The sequence below is a fragment of the Nothobranchius furzeri genome, chromosome 3, assembly GCF_043380555.1.
Source record: "Nothobranchius furzeri strain GRZ-AD chromosome 3, NfurGRZ-RIMD1, whole genome shotgun sequence".
Lineage (NCBI taxonomy): Eukaryota > Metazoa > Chordata > Actinopteri > Cyprinodontiformes > Nothobranchiidae > Nothobranchius > Nothobranchius furzeri.
Window position 1 is genome coordinate 88,132,513 of NC_091743.1, and position 20,593 is coordinate 88,153,105.

A 20,593-nucleotide genomic window follows, 5' to 3' on the forward strand; every position below is an offset into this window, starting at 1 on the left:
ATGGAGTCACATCATAAATAATCGGTGTGTCCTTATGAGGCATGTCAAGACAAATTTTACTCATATTTAATAAAAAAAATCAAATGAACACACACACACACACACAACAACAACAACGTGTGGTGCTCCACCTCCTGTGTTTCCTGGTTGCTTAGGGAAGAGGAGAACAAAGCTCAGCCACTGTATGTTATGTGCATATTATGGACCTAGGGCAGACTGGTGTTTGGTGAACGTTCCAGCCCCCCTGGGGACAAAGGCTTTGATTGCTTACGCTGTGTGGATTTAGAGGGATCTGTAAGTAAAACTTTAAAAGTAGTGCTGATGTAGAAGCAGTTTGTGTCTGTAAATCTGACTTCATTCATAAAAATGGAAACACAACTATAAATTAATTTGTAGATTCAGGCTAGAAGGGCTTGTGGTAATCGTGTTTGGGTTAAAAGGAGGGTTTAGTGTTAAGTTCCACAAATGTGGAATGACCTTCCAATCACCACCAGAACAGCGGCTTCCTTTTCAATTTTCAAGAAACTCCTGAAGACCCTGCTCTTCAGAGAGCATCTTCTAAACTAGCACCCTCCCTGCACCCGTCCCCCCTCTCTACCGTCCACTCCTTGCTCCCTCCTCTGATTGATGTCAAGTTGTTGTTGTTATTGTTGTTGTTAGCCTCAAGGGCAACATGCCGATAATCACTTGTAAGTCGCTTTGGACAAAAGCGTCTGTTAAATACATAAACATAAGTTCCAAACATGATTTAAAACAAGCAAACACACATTGATTAATGCAGTGTAATTATAGTGATAGGATTTTTTCATATTGCCCAGCCTAAATGTAATTCAGTAAATCATAGTTGTTCTGACACGAAACATGTATCTGGTGTAAATGATTGAGGATTTATTTAGAAATTTTTTACATTACACACACACACACACACACACACACACACACACACACACACACACACACACACACACACACACACGCACCCTGACCTACGTGTGTCTTGCTCCTTGCTGCACTTTAGCATTTTACTGTTAGCATTTAGCTTGTGCTAGCCATCGTAGTAGTTTCACAGATTTGTTAACATGCACGTTTGATGCTTAGTTTAATTGATTTCCTTTGCTCTCGTTAGTTTTAATATTTGGAGGAATAACAAGTGAGACATCCCGTCTATCAATGTTCTTACGACCTCTTTAATGTTTTATCGTGTAAGACATTTACGCATTGTATTAGGTAGTGATACTTGATAGTGATGCAGTAAATATATCCCACCCATTCGTTTAGGTTGTTGCAAAAGCCGGTGGTCAGAGGAAATATCTAAGCTCTTCTGTGCAGCTGATGGTGTTTATGTGTTTAGTTTGAAGTCAGCATATGGCGGTAGACTTTTCCGTTAGATGTTGACATCTGTTCCTTGTCGTGTGTGTATGCGTGTGCTGGTGCTGTGTGTGAGCATGCGTGTATGCTCGTGGGAGGCTATTTCCCCACATGTTTAATTTCCTCTGTGCTGCGGATGTGGGCTGTCTCTTTACACAGTATTTACTTCTTCTTTGGTTGTTCTTTGTACATTCGCACTACTTTGCCTCTCTCTTTACCCCACATCTGAAAGTCTCTGTGTTTTAATGCATTACCAGATGATTATTTCAGGCTTTTTCCTGCTTATATCAAGGAACACGTAGCTCTTCATTATAAGACAAGAGAAAATGAATGCATTCCTCCAAACAATAGTAAGAACTTGTGGGGTCAGTCATGGCTCAAAGGCTCGCTTAAAAAAGCTCACTAATGTTTTTCAACACATTTGCTGTGCTCTGTCGTCTTGTATTTTTTTGCATTTTGAGTTGATGTGTGTGAGGAAAAATAAGCATCGTCACTCCTGTTTCAGGAAGTAGATTTAGCGGCAGCGGAAAACGGCAAGATTTGGAGTCTTACTCATTATTTTATGACATTCAAACATCTCATTTCTGGTCAGCAAAATGGCTCCACCACTCACGATCCATGTTTTATCTCCACAAATAGCACAAGACTAAAGAAGTTCTGCCATGTTGTGGAGTTGCTAATGCTAACTGTTAGCCTCTACTTGTCGAGGTTTCCTGCTTTCTCCTGGATGCTAAACCAACAACAACATTCCTCATCATGAGCCACGGTGGTTTAGTCCACCTGATCCACCAGTGTTAGTGTTACGTAGATCTGTGTGGCTTTTTCTGGCCTTAGCGTTATCCCATATTTTTTCTATCTGCAGGAAATAAGGGTGGAAGACCGTTTTTACATTCAGCCTGCATGAGTGCCAATCATATTTTAAAGTAAACAGGTAACAAAGGTTTCTCAGTGAACTTGCTCTTTAGTCTCGCCCCCAATAAACTTAAAAACTGCACAGCTTAGTGTAGGGCAGAACAATACTGCAGATATTTTATTTTAAAGGGACATTATGGAAGTTTGACGGCCAAAAACATGTATAGAAATAATAAATGTCTTCTTCATTCATTCTCCTGCAATGCCCTGGTCCTGTAGAATGAGCCGTGGCATTTTTACTATGATTGCCTGTTTTTCTGTAAAATCACAGAAAAAGAGAGATGCTCGGGTCGAGCAGGCTGCTTCATGCACGTTCACGCTCAGGCATCGCCCGTAGCATTTGCTATCCGTAGCTTTAGCAGCAGAGAGAGAGGCAGTGCCACTTTGTCGCTGTTCCTAACGCCTAGTGACAAAGCTAGCTACATTTCTGAGGACCCTTAGCTACTTTCTGTAGAACTTTCTTCTAGATATTTCCTGCAAATTAGCAACAAAATAGCCATTTTGCACTCCGAACCGTTCTTTGAACGTTGTTTCAGCTGTCATCAAGGATATAAATGTTACAGATACCAAAAACCTCACTGGCACTTTAGCTCACCTAGTAAGACGTCGGACTCTCGTGAGAAGACCTGGGTTTGATTCTGGATGTGAACTTAGTTCATTTAGAGTTTATTTTTACATTAATGGTATATTTTTACAGTAAGATGCACAAATTTTTATTTGAGACTCGCTGAACAGCATTGAATTCACAGATAAAAAAGATGTGGGTTCAACTTTCATTTTGGAACAATTTTTCAAGCAAGGGAAGGGAATGATCTGAGCATGCAGGAGGACTGACCCATCATAAACCTTTGTCGGCTGTGCTGAAGAGAAAGGTACAGAACCACATTATTTAATTAATTAGCTGTGCGTTCTCCTGTCCTCTGTCCTCCGACACACACACACACACACACACACACACACACACACACACACACACACACACACACACACACACACACACACACCCCCACCACACACACACACACACACACACACACACACACAAGGGACTGTCTCAGCTGTTATTTTCCTTAAGGAGTGTGCACGTACAGCATGCGCGCCTCGTGCACGAGCCTACTATTGAAGCTGCCGTTACGCTTTTGGCCTGAGGGGGCGATCACGAGCATAAAAATTCAAAACTCCGTAAAGTCCCTTTTAAGTAGAAAAAATGTGATGACCACTCGCAATCAGAGAAACTTCTTAGATGGTGAAGAAACAAGCTAGCAGAAACCAGAAAATGGAAAGATTCACCCTTTTCTGGTAAAGCTCTTCACACCAGGGATGAGGTGGGGTTGCAGTAATGGACAGCTTCATCAAGTCCACCTATCTGGTTCCTGTGAACTTTATTTTCTATGGGTAGGGCTGGTACTACGGACCAAAACTTATCACCCTTATCTTTTGGTTAAAGTCTGGTATGATGTATATCTCAATGTCTCAGTGTTCTTCGTCTTCGTCTTCGTCTTCTTCCGCTTATCCGGGTCCGGGTCGCGGGGGCAGCATCCCAATTAGGGAGCTCCAGGCCGTCCTCTCCCCGGCCTTGTCCACCAGCTCCTCCGGCAGGACTCCAAGGCGTTCCCGGACCATATTGGAGATGTAACCTCTCCAACGTGTCCTGGGTCGACCCGGGGGCCTTCTGCCGGCAGGACATGCCCGAAACACCTCCCCGGGGAGGCGTCCAGGAGGCATCCTGACCAGATGCCCAAACCACCTCAACTGGCTCCTTTCGATCTGGAGGAGCAGCGGTTCTACTCCGAGTCCCTCCCGAATGTCCGAGCTCCTCACCCTATCTCTAAGGCTGAGCCCGGCCACCCTACGGAGGAAACTCATTTCGGCCGCTTGTATCCGCAATCTCGTTCTTTCGGTCATTACCCAAAGCTCATGACCATAGGTGAGGATTGGGACGTAGATCGACCGGTAAATCGAGAGCCTGGCTTTCTGGCTCAGCTCCCTCTTCCCCACGACAGATCGGCTCAGCGTCCGCATCACTGCAGACGCCGAACCAATCCGCCTGTCGATCTCCCGATCCCTCCTACCCTCACTCGTGAACAAGACCCCGAGATACTTAAACTCCTCTACTTGAGGTAGGACCTCTCCCCCGACCCGGAGGTGGCAAGCCACCCTTTTCCGGTCGAGAACCATGGTCTCAGATTTGGAGGTGCTGATCCTCATCCCAGCCGCTTCACATTCGGCCGCGAACCTACCCAGCAAGAGCTGAAGGTCAGAGCTGGATGAAGCTAGGAGGACCACATCATCCACAAAAAGCAGAGACGAGATTCTCCTGCCACCAAACTCGACACACTCCACACCACGGCTGCGTCTAGAAATTCTGTCCATAAAAGTGATGAACAGAACCGGTGACAAAGGGCAGCCCTGGCGGAGTCCAACCCTCACTGGGAACAGGTCCGACTTACTACCGGCTATGCGGACCAAACTCACGCTCCTCTGGTAAAGGGACTGAATGGCCCTTAACAGAAAGCCACCCACCCCATACTCCTGGAGCGTCCCCCACAGGGTGCCCCTGGGGACACGGTCATAAGCCTTCTCCAAATCCACAAAGCACATGTGGATTGGTTGGGCAAACTCCCATGCCCCCTCCATCACCCTTGCAAGGGTATAGAGCTGGTCCACAGTTCCACGGCCAGGACGAAAACCACATTGCTCCTCCTCTATCTGAGATTCAACTATCGATCGGACCCTCCTCTCCAGTACCTTGGCGTAGACCTTTCCAGGGAGGCTGAGGAGTGTGATCCCCCTATAGTTGGAACACACCCTCAGGTCACCCTTCTTAAAGATGGGGACCACCACCCCGGTCTGCCACTCCCTAGGAACTGCCCCTGATGACCACGCAATGTTGTAGAGACGTGTCAACCATGACAGCCCTACAACATCCATAGCCTTGAGATACCCAGGACGAACCTCATCCGCCCCCGGGGCTCCGCCGCTGTGTAGTTGTTTGACTACCTCAGCAACTTCTGCCCCCGAGATCGGACAGTCCATCCCCAGGCCTCCCAGCTCTGGTTCCTCCTCGGAATGCGCATTGGTGGGATTGAGGAGCTCCTCAAAGTATTCCTTCCACCGTCCGACTATAGCCTCAGTTGACGTCAGCAGCTCCCCATCCCCACTGTAAACAGTGTGAGCGAGTTGCTGTCTTCCTCTCCTGAGGCGCCGGACAGTTTGCCAGAACCTCTTTGGAGCCGATCGATAGTCTTTCTCCATGGCCTCACCAAACTCCTCCCACGCCCGAGATTTTGCCTCGGCAACTGCCACTGCTGCACCCCGCTTGGCTATCCGGTACCTGTCTGCTGCCTCCGGAGACCCACAGACCAGCCACGCCCTGTAGGCCTCCTTCTTCAGCCTGACGGCTCCCCGAACCTCTGGTGTCCACCAGCGGGTACGGGGGTTGCCACCACGACCGGCACCGGCCACCTTACGACCACAGCTAGCAACAGCCGCCTCGACAATCGCAGAGTGGAACAAGGCCCACTCGGACTCAATGTCCCCCACTGCTCTCGGGACGTGGTCAAAGCTCTGCCGGAGGTGGGAGTTGAAGACCGTCTTGACAGGTTCTTCTGCCAGGCATTCCCAGCAGACCCTCACTATGCGTTTGGGTCTGCCAGGTCTACGCGGCATGTTCCCTTGCCATCTGATCCAACTCACCACCAGGTGGTGATCAGTTGACAGCTCCGCCCCTCTCTTCACTCGGGTGTCCAAAACATACGGCCGCAGGTCAGATGATACGACTACAAAATCTATCATCGACCTGTGACCTAGGCTGCCCTGGTACCAAGTGTACCGGTGGGCATCCTTATGTTCGAACATGGTGTTCGTTATGGCCAAACTGCGGCTTGCACAGAAGTCCAATAACAAAACACTGGTCGAGTTCAGATTAGGTGGGCCGTTCCTCCCAATCACACCCCTCCAGGTCAAGCTGTCATTGCCCACGTGAGCATTGAAGTCCCCCAGCAGGACAATGGAGTCCCCTGATGGAGCACTATCTAGCACTCGTCCCAGGGACTCCAAAAAGGGTGGGTACTCTGAACTGATATTTGGCCCATAAGCACAAACAACAGTCAGGACCCGTTCCCCGACCCGAAGGCGCAAGGAAGCTACCCTCTTGTCCCCCGGGGTAAACCCCAACACACAGGCAGAGAGTCTCGGGGCTAACAAAAAGCCAACCCCAGCCCTCCGCCTCTCACCCGGAGCAACTCCAGCAAAGTAGAGTGTCCAACCCCTCTCCAGGTCTCGGGTTCCAGAGCCAATGCAATGTGTCGAGGTGAGTCCGACTATATCTAGCCGGTACCGCTCAACCTCTGCCACAAGCTCCGGCTCCTTCCCCGCCAGCGAGGTGACGTTCCATGTCCCAAAAACTAGTTTTCTTGTCCGGGGATTGGACCGCCAAGGCTCCCGCCTTGGTCTGCCACCCGATTCGCATTGCACCGGACCCTTCATGTTCCTCCTGCGGGTGGTGGGTCCACAGTTGGACGAGCCCATGTATCCGGTTCGGGCTGGGCCCGGCCGGGCCTCATGGGCGAAAGCCCGGCCACCAGGCGCTCGCTCACGGGCCCCAACCCCAGGCCTGGCTCCAGGGTGGGACCCCGGTAACCCTCCGGGCCGGGTACTCCGACTCTTCGTTTTAACCGCCATGAAAGATCCTTCGAACCGTTCTTTGTCTCACCCTTCACCTAAGACCAATTTGTCATGGGAGACCCTACCAGGGGCACCAAGTGCCCCAGACAACATAGCTCCTAGGATCATTAGGGCACTCAAACTCCTGTCTCAGTGTTACATTTCCAAATCATCTTAAGAATCCTAAAAGGATTTGTTTCTGTGATTGTTCTTTATTTCCCACTAAAGGTGTAAAGGATTGGTCTTAGACTGGCATTCATTTTACTTTCAGATCTGTCGAGGAATCACCTGTGTGAGCTTCCAGACGAGCTTTGTCACTTCATCTCTCTGGAGACACTGAGCCTGTACCACAATGGAATGCGCTCATTGTCTTCCAGCCTGGGCAACCTTCAGGCCCTCACCTACCTCAACCTCAGGTAAGTCAACATGTCTAATTTCACCACGAAACACAAAGTAGTTATTGCTGCTGGTGGATAAGTTAACGAGCTCATTGTTTCTATAATTAGTATTTATTTACGTTTATTTTGTGTTGTACAGTTGAAGTTGCACTAATTGTCCAGGTCAGGTTAGCACTTTAAATTCACTGGTGGGTTTATGTCTCATTCAGTATCTTTCATGGAGGGTTCCTACTATCATTTAAAGCTGCAAAAGTAAATTTGGAAAACGAATTAGCTTCAAACTTTTATTTCATTAGTCAAATGACATCAAAATTCACTTATTTTGTCCATTAGGAAATTTGTTTGTAGATAAAATGTCAGCACAGGCCATAAAGCAATATCAAAACATGCACGTGTGTACAGTTGATTAAAAGGAATACTAAAATACTTTAGTCTTCACTATAATTTTAGTCTGATCCACAGTCACTTGGACTGTGGTTTAGCATTTAACAGGCAATGAGTAGGAAACACGTTCCGTAAAGTTTATGAACGTGATGTCATCACGTGACAGCGCAAATGAGAAAAATGGCCGACTTGGTTATTAACCCTTGGAGTTTCTTTAAAAAAGCTGCACTGGGGACCCTTGCACAGAAAAATGCATTTTGGCAAAAGGTTCAATAAAAATTCTATATTAGAAATTTTCTAATATAGATTATAGAAATAGAAAGAAGAAGAAGAAAATATCGTTTCTATAGCGCCTCTCAAGATAAAAATCAAGAGTCGCTTCACAAAAACAAAAACTGTAAAAATATAAAAAAGCATTTAGAAAATGTTTAAAAATATATTAAAATGAGCAAAAATAGACAATTGGAATTAAAAAAATGTGTTAAAGAGAGAGAGTGAACAGGAAAGAGGGAAACCAGTGGATCCTGAGGAAGGTGGAATAGGTGGGGAGAGCAGAATAAAGAGAGAGAGGTGAAGAAGGTCATACAAAAGCCAGCTTGAACAAGTGAGTCTTCAGCTGCTTTTTAAAGGAGACCACTGAGTCCACTGATCTCAGGCTCAGGGGGAGAGAGGTCCAGAGTCTGGGGGCCACAGCAGCAGATGATCTGTCACCTTTGACCTTTAGCCTGGTGCTGCACAACCAGTAGGCTTTGATCACTGGACCTCAGGGACCTGCTGGGGGTGTAGGGACTAAGAAGATCACCAATGTAAGATGGTGCTTGTCCATGTAAGGCCCTATAGACCAGAACCAGGATCTTGAAATGAACCCTGAAGTTGACTGGCAGCCAGTGAAGCTGGAGGAGAAGCAGGGTGATGTGGGTGTGTTTGGAGGACTTGGTCAGAAGCCGAGCACAAGAATAGATTTTATTGATACCACAGTGAGGAAATTCACTTAGTTCAAATGTCAAATTTTTTTTTACACAAATCCCATCTATAGCTTCGGTCCTCACCAAACAAAGTAAAATATGTGTGTTTTTGAGATTCAACACCTTTAGCAGCATGTTTTGTCCCAAAATAAATTAACATTATAAAAACTAAATAATTTTTTGTGCGTTATGTCCAGAGGACTTCTTTTGGGGGTGAATTGTGAGGGCTCTAGAGTCTTGGAAGTCACAAATGAGCATAAAAATATTTTTGTTTACGCCGTATTTGTTGTGTTTTTCAGGCAAAAAATATTTTTATAAGCTGCATTTTTTAAAAGTTGTTAATATTATGTGTGTCATGTTGCTATTGTTTAGTGATCGTGTTTGTTATTCAGTTTCTGAACGATGGAGGTCCAAACTAACACTTGAGGCTTACTTTATCATTTTTAAATCAGTCCCGGTAATACCGTACTCTATGAATGCACGATATTAGGACAACCTTGCGATATGTGATAACAGTGATTAATATTGCAGTGACGATATTACTCGCGATAAATAAAAGCTTAACTCAGGAACAAAAATAATCAAAAACAAAGACATAAGAAAATGACAAAAAAATCATCAAAGTGAGGAAAGCAAAAGATGTGAGGAAAGGGAAAAAGCAATCGAACAGGGAAAGGCAATCAGTGGATCCCGGGAAAAGCAGAATCAGCAGAACAAAGCTAACTCAGGTGTTTTTGCTAACCATCAAAATTCTGTGCCGTCCGCCTCGGGGGTGGGCATCTAACTAATGAGAACCCACCCAATTGGCCAAATGGGTGAAGAGCATCATGCTTCCGTTGTTGACAGAATGAATTATGTGTAGCAAACATTTGAGCTGACCATTCATTGCAATATTTATCTGTTCTTTGCGATATGCATATTGTGCATGCTGATATCGCGATAACGATATATTTGCGATATATTGTGCAGCCCTACCTTACACTGTGGTAATACGTGGAGGAGGTTGGACAATATTAACATTTGGATACCACCCAACCCTATTAACAGCAATGTGATATATTGTGCAAATTCTACATTTTGGCACTTTTTATTACGTTTTATTGTTATTTCCCACAAAGCGGGTTTTGACTTCACACATGCAGTTTTCTCTCAGCTGCTGCTTCCCTTCAACTCTGCAGATTTTTGCAAAACTATTGGAGATGGCTGAAATTATTATTGCTTCGTCAACATTGCAATGCTCCTCCCCATACAGGGAGTCTGGAGTCTGGGTCCTTCCTCACCTAAACTGTAAACACACACACACACACACACACACACACACACACACACAGTCTTTCTGTGTAGCTAGTGGGGAGTTCTTTTTCTCCATCATTTTGAAGAAGGCAAGGCAAGGTAGCTTTATTTCTAGAGCACATTTCAAACACAGAGGCAATTCACTGTGCTATGCAACTTTCAGGACATGATATGACAACACATAAAAACACAAATTAAGGCCTAGACCACACGTAGCCGGGGTTTTTTAAAAACGAATATCCGCCCCTCCAAAAACTTGCATCCACACCACCTCGTTTAAAAACAAAACTCTGTCCACACGTACCCGGATAAATACGTTGTTAAGGACATGCCAGACCTGTAGGCGGCAGTACTTCCCCCGTTCTTAACCTCGTCCTTCGTCTGTGGTCTTCCACAAGGAGCAGTAATTTCGCTTGTAAAAACAAACAAGCAAAAAGCGCTTGGACGATTGATAAAGCGAGCGCAGCTCTGAGGGCATCCATGCTGTCGGCCAGTTTCCCCCCCCCCCCCCCCCCTGAACTTTCCTCATGTAACACCCTTTTCATCTAACTATTAAGGTAGCGCGACTCATGTTGCGAATGACCGCAGTCACCAATTCTTGTTATGTGTCTTACCCACGTATGTCTGATCTTTGAATTGTGTGTGCTGAAACTGAATTTCATTTCTCTGTATGTCCTGCACATGTGGAGAATATGACAATAAATGACTTTGACTTTGACTTTTGACACGTGGTGTCAGCATTTGTTTGTCGCGGAAAGTGACGTTGCGGACCTTAAAACTCCGGTTTTGTCTGTCCACACGCAGACACCCAAAACGGAGAAAACGCAGATCTTCACTTTGGCCGGAGTTTTTAAAAAGATCCGTTTTCATGTGAAAAAACTCCGTTTTCGTGTGGATGACAGGCCAAAACGTAGAAAAATATCTACGTTTTGGCAGATCCCCGGCTACGTGTGGACAGGGCCTCAAATACACACAAATGGAATTACAGTTTAGAGCTAAAGGAGAAGACAAAGTTGCAGCGCAGATTACAGTGGAGACGATTAGAGCCCTGCACTGGAGCCCTAGGCCCGGGGGTCAGCCCAGCTCGACGGCCCGAGGGCCGGGCTTCGGGCCAATGACTGTGTAATTACCTCAGACACGGGCCGGGCCGGGCGCCTTCATTTTTAATCAAATTCATTAATAAAACAGAAACACTTGAACGCAGCAGCGCCTGCCTGCTTCTCACGCACCGTTAGCTCAGTTAAGGTGTGTGTGGTTTATAAACGCGCCGATATAAACAAATTCTCAAACTGCTGATTGAAACATGTGCCCCTGTTCTAATACGCCATTTTATGTCCACTTTGATGTCAGAAACATTCGTTCATTCTCATGAAAACGGCAGCATTCTATTTTTCTGTGAATAAATTCGCTCTGCAGTAAAAATAATTACAGCATTCATTGCTGTTTTTTTTTTCTAACTGGAGAGCGCATTTTCAGAGCGGCAGATTAAATTTACAAACGCGATATTAACTGGGGGCGTTTATTTAATCTGCCGCTCTGCAGTTAGAAAATTAGAATGCTGCTTTTTTTTCTAATTGCACAAGAGCGCGTTTTCAGAGCAGATTAAATTTACAAACGCATCCAATTAATATAGTGTTCGTAAATTTCATCTGCCGCTCGGAAAATACGCTCTGTTAGAAAAAAAAGCTGCATTGATGCTGTTTTTCTTTCTTTTCTTTTTCTTTTTATTTTACTGCAGAACGCTTCCCACAGATAATTAGAATGCTGAGCGTTCTATCACGCTAAAACATTATGAAAGGTTAACAAAAAAAGTCGGGCTCGGGTCGGGCCAGAGAATCCTGAGAACCTTTTCGCACCGGGTCGGGCTGGGGCTCCACCCCCTCGGGCCGGGCCGGACACGGGCTCAGATTTTAGGTCTGTGCGCGGCTCTAGAGATGATGCCTTCAGTGAAAATGAGTTTTAGACCATTTCTAGGCGTAGCAGCTTTAAGTCAGCTGTTAAGCATGTTGCTTTGACTCTTGTTTGTCAGGAGATTTTTTTATTTTAGTTCACTTATTTTATGTTTTAATTTGAGCAATTATGTGGCTATACCTCTTTAAACCAATCGAGTAACATCAGTTTTTTTGTGGTGGTGTGTGTGTTTGTGTGTCCACAGCCGTAATCTCCTGTCCAGCTTACCCCCATCGGTGTTTCAGCTTCCCCTCCTGCGAGTACTCGTCGTATCCAACAACAAGCTCTCTTCGCTACCCTCGTCCGTATATTCCCTCACACGCCTCCGACAGCTGGTATGGACTCACTCACTCACTCCCTATTCCACATAGGTCATTCTCGCTGTATATGTGTAATGAGTTACTGGTGAGACATGTCCGTAGTGTCGGGCTGATCGTGGCGCCTTCTGTTTGTTCTCTCTCAGGATGTCAGCTGTAATGAGCTGCAGCTTCTACCAGGAGAACTCGGTCAGCTCGAGTGTCTGAGGGACCTAAACCTGAGGAGGAACCGGATCACCACTTTGCCTGAAGGTACTGACACGCTTGACCTTTGACCTCTCGTCTTTTTCAGCGAATACACCTAGAAGAAGTCTTTGGTAAATAAGACGATCGTGTCTTTAAGCTGCGATAGCAAATCTGGAGAACAGTTGAGCTTAAATCCTTTTTTCATGCATTAACTCCGTTCTAGCATAACGTAGCTATAACTAGAGGTCCACTATGTTGTGGAGATAAGAAATTATTCATAAAGTGGTTCTCTCACATTTGTCTAAAACTCTCTGCCGTTAACACGGTTGGGACCAAAAGCAACTGTTGGACCATCCGGTTGTCGGTCTCGCAGAACCCCCTCGCTACCCTGGGTCCTCCACTCATTGAGTGTGTTTACATGCAGCCAGTAACCCTTTTAAAAACCCGAATATTCACAATAACCCGGTTCCGCAGGTCCATGTAAACACCGCCAAAACCCCGGATATGCTCATATGCGCAGGAAATGTCGACGACAGTTATCCAGAAAGTAGCTAAGGGTTACCAGAGATGTTTCTGAGATGTTCGTTAGGTACTTTTAAGATTTAAAAAGTCAAGAAGGGGGTCTGAAAAGCTGCTAGAAATAGCGTCAAAGTCGCCAAGTTGGCAACACTGTGGGAGGAGCGCTTCATTTGCAACTCAGGGCAGCGCAAGCGGGAGGAGCAAATAATCAGCTTGTTTTGTTTTTATAATCGTTCAAAACTCAGATCGTAATTGTGATTAAAATTCGATTAATTGAGCAGCCCTAGTTTTGGGTGTCTTTCAACCGGAGCAAACAGGACAGAGAGGCAGAAAGTCGTTGGCCAGCTATTAACTGGTTCACACCGTAGGTTCACACACACACACACACACGTACAAACACACACACAAACAGCAAGGGGGAGGGGGGCGTCGAGGAAAAGAGCAGAGAAAAGACGGAGAGGAAATGGAGGACACCAAGTGGTTAAAAGAAAAACTACGAGGTGCGCCGGATATGCTCATAACCGGGTTTTTAAAGACCCGGTTACTACACCTGGGGTAACCCTTTTCTAACCCGAATGTTTGGTCGTGTAAACGCATACCGGGATACCCCCATCAAAGCGTGTGTTCTGCACTTGCTCTGTTCGCAAGGAATCTTGGTCTTTTGAGTAGCGAGACGTCTTGTATGCGCCAGAACACCAGAAGTAAACAACAAGTTGGGAGCAACATGGCGAGTCGCGGCACTGCACCACACTTTCGGAGTGATGAAGAAACTAAAGCGCAAACAAATGCGGTCGCTATCTCTTCCGAACTGGGAAACATGTTGTTGTTTTCATGGATACCGGAACAAGAAGAACCGGAAATGACGCATATTGCGTCTGGACGTAGTCCATACGTCCTGACGCTACCCCAACGTCCGCATTTACATCGGGTTATACAAGTTAGGGGTAACTCTTTCTATTTGTGCTTGTAAACGGGTTATTCTGATCACCTCAGAAACCCGAATACCGACCTTAACCCGATCATAACCCGGATATTGGCTGCATGTAAACCTAGTCATTACATACTTGAGTATTTAGCAGCAGAACACCACCGGTGTGAGAGGTTCTCCGCTCAGTAACATCAGAGACAACCAGCTGCTACCTTTGGTCGATTCTGTGGCTCTCTACTTTTTTACGTTTAAAATGTAAAATGGATTTTCAGAAACCAAATTTAAAAAATGATGATGACCTCACTGTGAAAAGAAAAAGTACTAAATCATGGTTGAGACTGAAGCACCTCACCATCTGTAAACTTCCTTCTCTGTTTCTGATCCAGAAATATCTGAACTTCCACTTGTTCGTCTTGACGTGTCCTGCAACCGAATTTCCCACGTCCCCCTGTGCTTCCGTCGCCTCCGCCACCTACAGATCATCGCTCTGGACAACAATCCCCTTCAAATGCCACCCGCACAGATCTGCTCCAAAGGCAAATATCATATCTTTAAGTACCTGAACATGGAGGCCTGTAGGAGTCATGAAGAACTGGAGAAGCATCTGAAGCTGAGGCCATCTGGATTTAAAAGCTGGTGAGGGAAACTGTGAAAATCCAAAAGATGAAATTAGAAATTAATTTATTCATTCAATACAAAATTTTTTTACTCAATAATTTTAAATAAATGTAATTGAAAGAAAACAAATAAAAAACAGAATTTATTATAGCAGTCTAAATGTTCAGTGATCACATGATTCGAGGGGACGTTATTACCTCTTTAGTTCACCAAAACATATCTGTTACTAATGACTAACGCCGGGGACACACCGGCCGCCGAAGCGCCGCGACAAGGGGACCGCCTTCATTCGGCGCCCTTGTTATCCTACTCTATAGACCACATGGGCCGCCGAAGCGCCGCACGCCGGTGCTCCAGCCCGCGCCTTGCAGCGATCGTTTCGGCGTCTGCTCTATTTCTTTTGCGAGCCGCGGGTGAACCGCATCAATTCTGGTAGGAAGTCAAACCTAGACATAAGAGGCAGGACGGTAAATTTAACAAAATAAAGCATTTCAAAATAAAATTCCACCATAGTCAAATGTGTTCTTAAACAGACTTCGCATAAAAACCACACACACACACACACACACACACAGCGAACTTGTGTGTGTGTGACCACGTGAAGGGGGTGTGGTTTTGGGTGTCTTTCAACCGGAGCAAACAGGGCAGAGGCAGAAAGTCGTAGGACAGCTATTAACAACTGGTTCACACCATAGGTTCACACACACACGCGTACAAACACACACACAAACAGCAAGGGGGAGGGGGGTGTCGAGGAAAAGAGCAGAGAAAAGGCAGAGAGGAAATGGAGGCCACCAAGTGGTTAAAAGAAAAACTACGAGGCGCGCCTCGACCGGAGGGGAGAAACAAGCGTCTGGTCTGAACTGAGGAGCAGCGGCCGAACTTCGCGAGCGATTCGCCTCCCGGCGCTTCGGCGGCCGGTGTGTCCCCGGCTTAACGGGTTTCTGATTAAAACTGTATTTCCGTGAATTCATTCTTTACATAAAGACTAGCGGCTGATGTTTTCTGAACACGAGGACTGGAGAGGAAACATCAATATAGACTACTGGTGGCGCTCTGTGTGTCTCACCTTGTAAGCGTCTTTGCAGAAGTCTTCTTCTGAGATGAAATTATGATCGTTTTACCAACATTCACAGGTTCTTTTTTAAGGAATCGCAAGTTCTGTGTTTCCAACATGAATGACATTTCAGCCACGATGACAAACTCAACCGTATCAGACGGAATGCCGGATCCTGGGAAGTGTTCACCCTGTGTCGTCAGAAGACTAGCGCCCACTTCTGCTCTGGTTGATATGGTCATGTTGCATCCATACGATCGTTGGTCTGAGAGGTTGATTGGGTGGATGTCGTCTGTAAGCCCGATGACGAGATAGGCAGCTCATTCAACTTACCACGATCCCCAGTATTTCTTTCCAAGACGTTTCCTTAAAATGTTGCCTCGGAGATACTAATCCAGTGGTGGATTCGATGATGGCAGCAGTTTGCATCCTCAACAGAGCTTTTAGGTCTGTGAAGTGACCAAAGCCGTGCAACAGGAAAGTGGATCCCGCAGGTTCCACTTTCCCTGAGGGAAAGCCGCGCTCGGGAACCATTTGGTAGTTTAACCCCCCAGTCAAACCCCTTAATGCTGAGTGTCAAGCAGGAACCGTGGATTTGAACGTGTGATCTCCGAGTCTCAGGGCCGACACTAATACCTCTAGGCCACTGAGCTGGTAGAAGATATGGTACACCACAGGTAGCTAACAAAGTTAAGGCTGGAGAATATGAAAAGAATGGAAAATTAGATATTCCCAAATTAAAAAAGGTGTGCCATGGTCTTTCAAACAGTCCATATAAACCTACTTTTTTGTTGGTCTATGTGTGGAGAGGCAGGAGCAAGTGGGGTTGGTCACAGATAATGCAGGGGCATAAGAGGGTAGTAATCAGAAACCCAAAGAGAGTGGATGGGGGGGCTGGATTATAATGAATAGTCCTGCCAGGACTCTAGTGAGCACCGGCTGATGGTATGGTTGTCTGCACAGCACTGTTCGAAGTTTCATTCTCTGCCTAAACTTTTCTATTAGTCTTATAAAAACAGAGCTGAGTTTTTGGAAAGCGCCACATTAGCCATCTTGTCCTGACTGAGACTTGGTCTGGAGTTTTTTCATCAGTCTTGAAATTGGACAGGAAAGATATTCTGCAACAGCCTACGTTGGCAAGACCTCAGTAATAAAATCAAAAGTTTGCATTAAATGATGTTTGAACGCTTTAATAGCTGAGATGAGCTCCATGCTCCAACCCTAACCCTCTAACACTCCCTGCTTCACTGCCACCTGGTTCTTCCTTGAGCCTTTCAGTCAAGAAACCACAGAATCCGGACCTCAAACTAAGAGCTGTGCTCATCTTTGACATGTTGACACCACTACAGATGTTAGACACATGTTGAGGTTAAGGAACTAATTTAACTTTGCACAGAGCAAGCTGCTCGTCCTGCTTTCAGCTAACCACAGGAAACTCCGCCTCCCAGGCAGACAGAGATTGATCTCATGTGACAAAATGTAGACTTTTTTTTCTTATTGAGGCATTAAAATGTTCTGTTACATTAGAGAATAATTATTACATTAAAAGAACGCAATGTTTTTTATTGTTGTTTAAACTAACTATGGGCATGTCTTGTTTAAGTCGTTCCTTTAGTTATGGGGGTGGTGTGAGGTGTCCATTATAGGTGTGGGCATGTACGATCGTCACTCGACAGGATAAGAGTTGCAAAAACTCATAATGGTGGGAAATAAACAGAAGCAGCATTTTTCAAATCTGCACAAACCTAAGGGGACGTGATTCAGCTGCTTACTGAATTATGTCCCCAAATCAAAGATTTAACACCTTAAAGATGGAATATCTGATCGAATCTGAGCTGAAGAAGGTGATACTAGACTAGAACAGAAACAAAAAACTCCCAGTGTTTACCAGTACTATATAATTACAGCCCAACATGTGTTTGACACCCTTTCTTGTAGCCTGTCGGACCAGGAGCTGTTCTCCGGTCAGTTTGGAGGGCTAGACTCTGGCTTTAATAGTGTGGACAGTGGCAACAAGCGATGGTCTGGGAATGAGGTAAGGAATGATTGTATGTATATGGATATGTATGTAGATATGTGACATACATGTATAGTTTATTTATTTGTATCCATCTTCCTCCACTTATCCGGGTTTGGGTCGGGGTACGGTTGGGCATCGAGCATCGATTGGAACCGGTACAAATTTTCAGATTTTCTCAGAAATGTTTTATTTCTGATTTCCAGTCCACCAACTGCAAGACCATGCAGCCAAATACCAACGAAGAAGAATCCACCAGAAGTGTTTGCGTTACTGTGAAATCATGGAAAATGTTTGAAGGCGTTCTAAAGTGTGGTTTCTAGGAATATTTTGATTGATCGGCCGATCCGTGTGAAAAAAACTTGATCTCCAAATACTGATCAACACCTCTCAAAGATGATTGCACCAGCCAATCAGCGTGGCTCATCCTTTGTAGCTGGCAGAGACCAGCATCACGTCCCTCCTCATCCCCAAGAGGGTCTGGCTGCAGACATCAAGATGGCGGGCTCACCTCCACCGGGAGAACCTCGATCGGAAGTAGTTTGTAACCACGGACTTGCAGGCTCTTGCTCTTTATTTAGAAAATATTTAAGTGATTTTAACAGGTAAAACATTCTTTAAAACCTACATTTAAGTCTTACATTAAAATAAAAAATACTTTTATTGTCCCTCAGATGGGATGTTTAGTTTAACAGTAGCAAAACAAAATGGATTCACCTCAATAACTAAACAATGTACAGTGAATAAAAATGCACGTGTGAAGTTTTTAATTAGCAACAAATAAGTTAGCAATATTAAATATGGATGCACCGATCAGGTTTTTTGCTGCCGATCACCGATACCGATCACGTGGATTGGCCAGAAATTTTCTACAACATTATAACGAGTGGTACAAGCTACATAATCTGGGAATAAAGGAAATGTAACCTAATCTGAAATGGTCTGTGTTAGGGTCGTCATGGTGTGAAAATTTAACCTCACGGTTATTGTGACCAAAATTAACACGGTTTTCGGTATCGCGGTATTTTTTTTAAACGTGTTACATTTTCACACAATTAAATAAGCCCTGTATGTCAGGAAATATTGTCCTCAGTTTGTGTCTAAATGTTGCCTAAAATGTGTTATTTTGTAATTATGTTGTTTATTTGTTTACATTTTGCCCCTTTAGTCTTTAAAATGCCAATATTTGCCCATAACTTCTTATTTTTTGTCTGTTTGATGTCATTTAAAAATATTAGATCAGATGATACTCAGTACTCAAGTAGCCTTCTAATCAGATACTTTTTTACCCTTACTTGAGTAATAAACCCTATATCAGGAAAATATTGTCCTCGGTTTGTGTCCTTCCAGTGAGCTTTGCAGATGTGGGAAAATGTCATCAGGCAGTAATCGTTGTTAAATTCATAATTATTCTCGGAGAGAGACCAACTCTTATCTGCCCCTGGGAGCCCGTAATGCATAGCGTCATTTCAACATGGGGGTGTCCACGACACGGTTTATATGCAGGTAGCGGCGCTGCGGCTGCTTTATATAGCGACTCGTTGCGTTCTCCCTCAACCCAAATCCTCGGATCATGCTTTTTAGCTAAAACGCTAACGTTAGCTTGCCTTGCGTTGACTGTAGAGTTGTGGGTGATGGTCACGCAGATGTGTCATGAGATTTGAAGCGTTGCTGCCTTTCACAGACACTTTTTCTGCACGTGCTGCAAACAGGATAGCCGTCTTCACTAAAATGTCCCTCAGCATTCTTCAAATATCCAAAACATGCCCGTACTTCCCACTTTGTCTTCTTTGAGGGATAATAAATGTCCTGAGCGCTGCCGTCTCCTCCTTTGGCCATTATTTCAGCTTTAGCTTCAAGAAAGTTTTGGTTGTAAACAACAAAGTGCACATGTGCCGCCGGCAACTTCAGCAGATGATACGGTGGCTGGTAAGGGTCACCGCGCCTACACCGCAGCCACGGTAAACCCACCAAGATAATATAGTGTTTTAAAAACAAGACGTTATTATTGTCAACTTTTTTTACCGGGGTTTACCGCTACACCGGTTACCGTGACAACCCTACGGCTGATTGGTCTGCTTTGATCTATTTTGAAAATTCCGATCTAAACCGATAGGGGCGCTATCGGCCGATTACGATCAAATGCCGATCCATCGGTGCATCCCTAATATTAAACAATGAATTTTCAAAGTAGTGCATAAAACTGCACGTGTTAAATATTCAGTTTAGCCTATTTAAGTTGAAAGCGTGTGCCGTAGGTAAGACGTACAGTTTTGTCTCGCGCTAATTGTAAGAGTCGACTTACTGAGACAACACAGTGGAAGCAAACATTTGCACAGGACTCCTGCTCCCTCGCTTGCATTAAAAGCAGTTAGAAAAGATACGCAACACTGCCCTATACGTGCATAATGGCTCAGCGAAACTGAATTTAACTATTACAGCTGCAAACTATGCATCATCCTTTGAAGTGGAACACAGTAAAGACATTCATGAGTATAAAATCCTTTCAGCAAGCATTTCAGTTTTTTGCAGAAACAAATGATCATAATAATAATAATCATCCCCTCAAAGCTCTGCAAGACTTTGTCACCTGAAAAACCATCCGCACAAGGATGAATTCACACAACGCCAGGAAGGAATGCTCACTTTTGTAGTCTCCTTTTCTAGAGGCTTTACAAAGCTAACAGAGTCACTCTGTACGAGTAATATCAATTACACAAGACATCAGCACACGTGTCACAGGTTACGTGTTTTTGACACTAAAATAATTTTCGTCTAATAAGCATCACAGGTAAAATATAGATGGATTTCTTCGCCTGCCGACAGTTTCAGCTTCTTGCTTGAAGCCTTCATCGTCTGATGGAGCAACGACGTAGCTTTTATCTGGTATCCCCTGTGCGCACTACGTGGGAGTGGCCAATGGAGCTGTCAGGTCCACGGGCACTTCTCCTGATAATAACTTTTTGCTTTCCTTGACGTTGGACGTGTTACTGCTAGTTTACCCGTTTAATTAGAG

At 45.0% G+C, this 20,593-nt stretch overlaps 1 protein-coding gene across 3 annotated transcripts in view; it reads left to right on the forward strand.

The window, feature by feature from the left end:
* lrch4 (leucine-rich repeats and calponin homology (CH) domain containing 4) overlaps window positions 1-20,593 on the forward strand; it is a 49,432-nt gene that overhangs the window by 7,017 nt on the left and 21,822 nt on the right. For all 3 annotated transcript variants that reach the window (XM_015958198.3, XM_070549746.1, XM_015958196.3), the window contains exons 2-6: window positions 7,217-7,361; window positions 12,141-12,270; window positions 12,399-12,504; window positions 14,272-14,521; window positions 17,499-17,595. In XM_015958198.3, coding sequence (XP_015813684.1) covers window positions 7,217-7,361; window positions 12,141-12,270; window positions 12,399-12,504; window positions 14,272-14,521; window positions 17,499-17,595 — 728 coding nt within the window. The remainder of the gene's footprint in view (window positions 1-7,216; window positions 7,362-12,140; window positions 12,271-12,398; window positions 12,505-14,271; window positions 14,522-17,498; window positions 17,596-20,593) is intronic.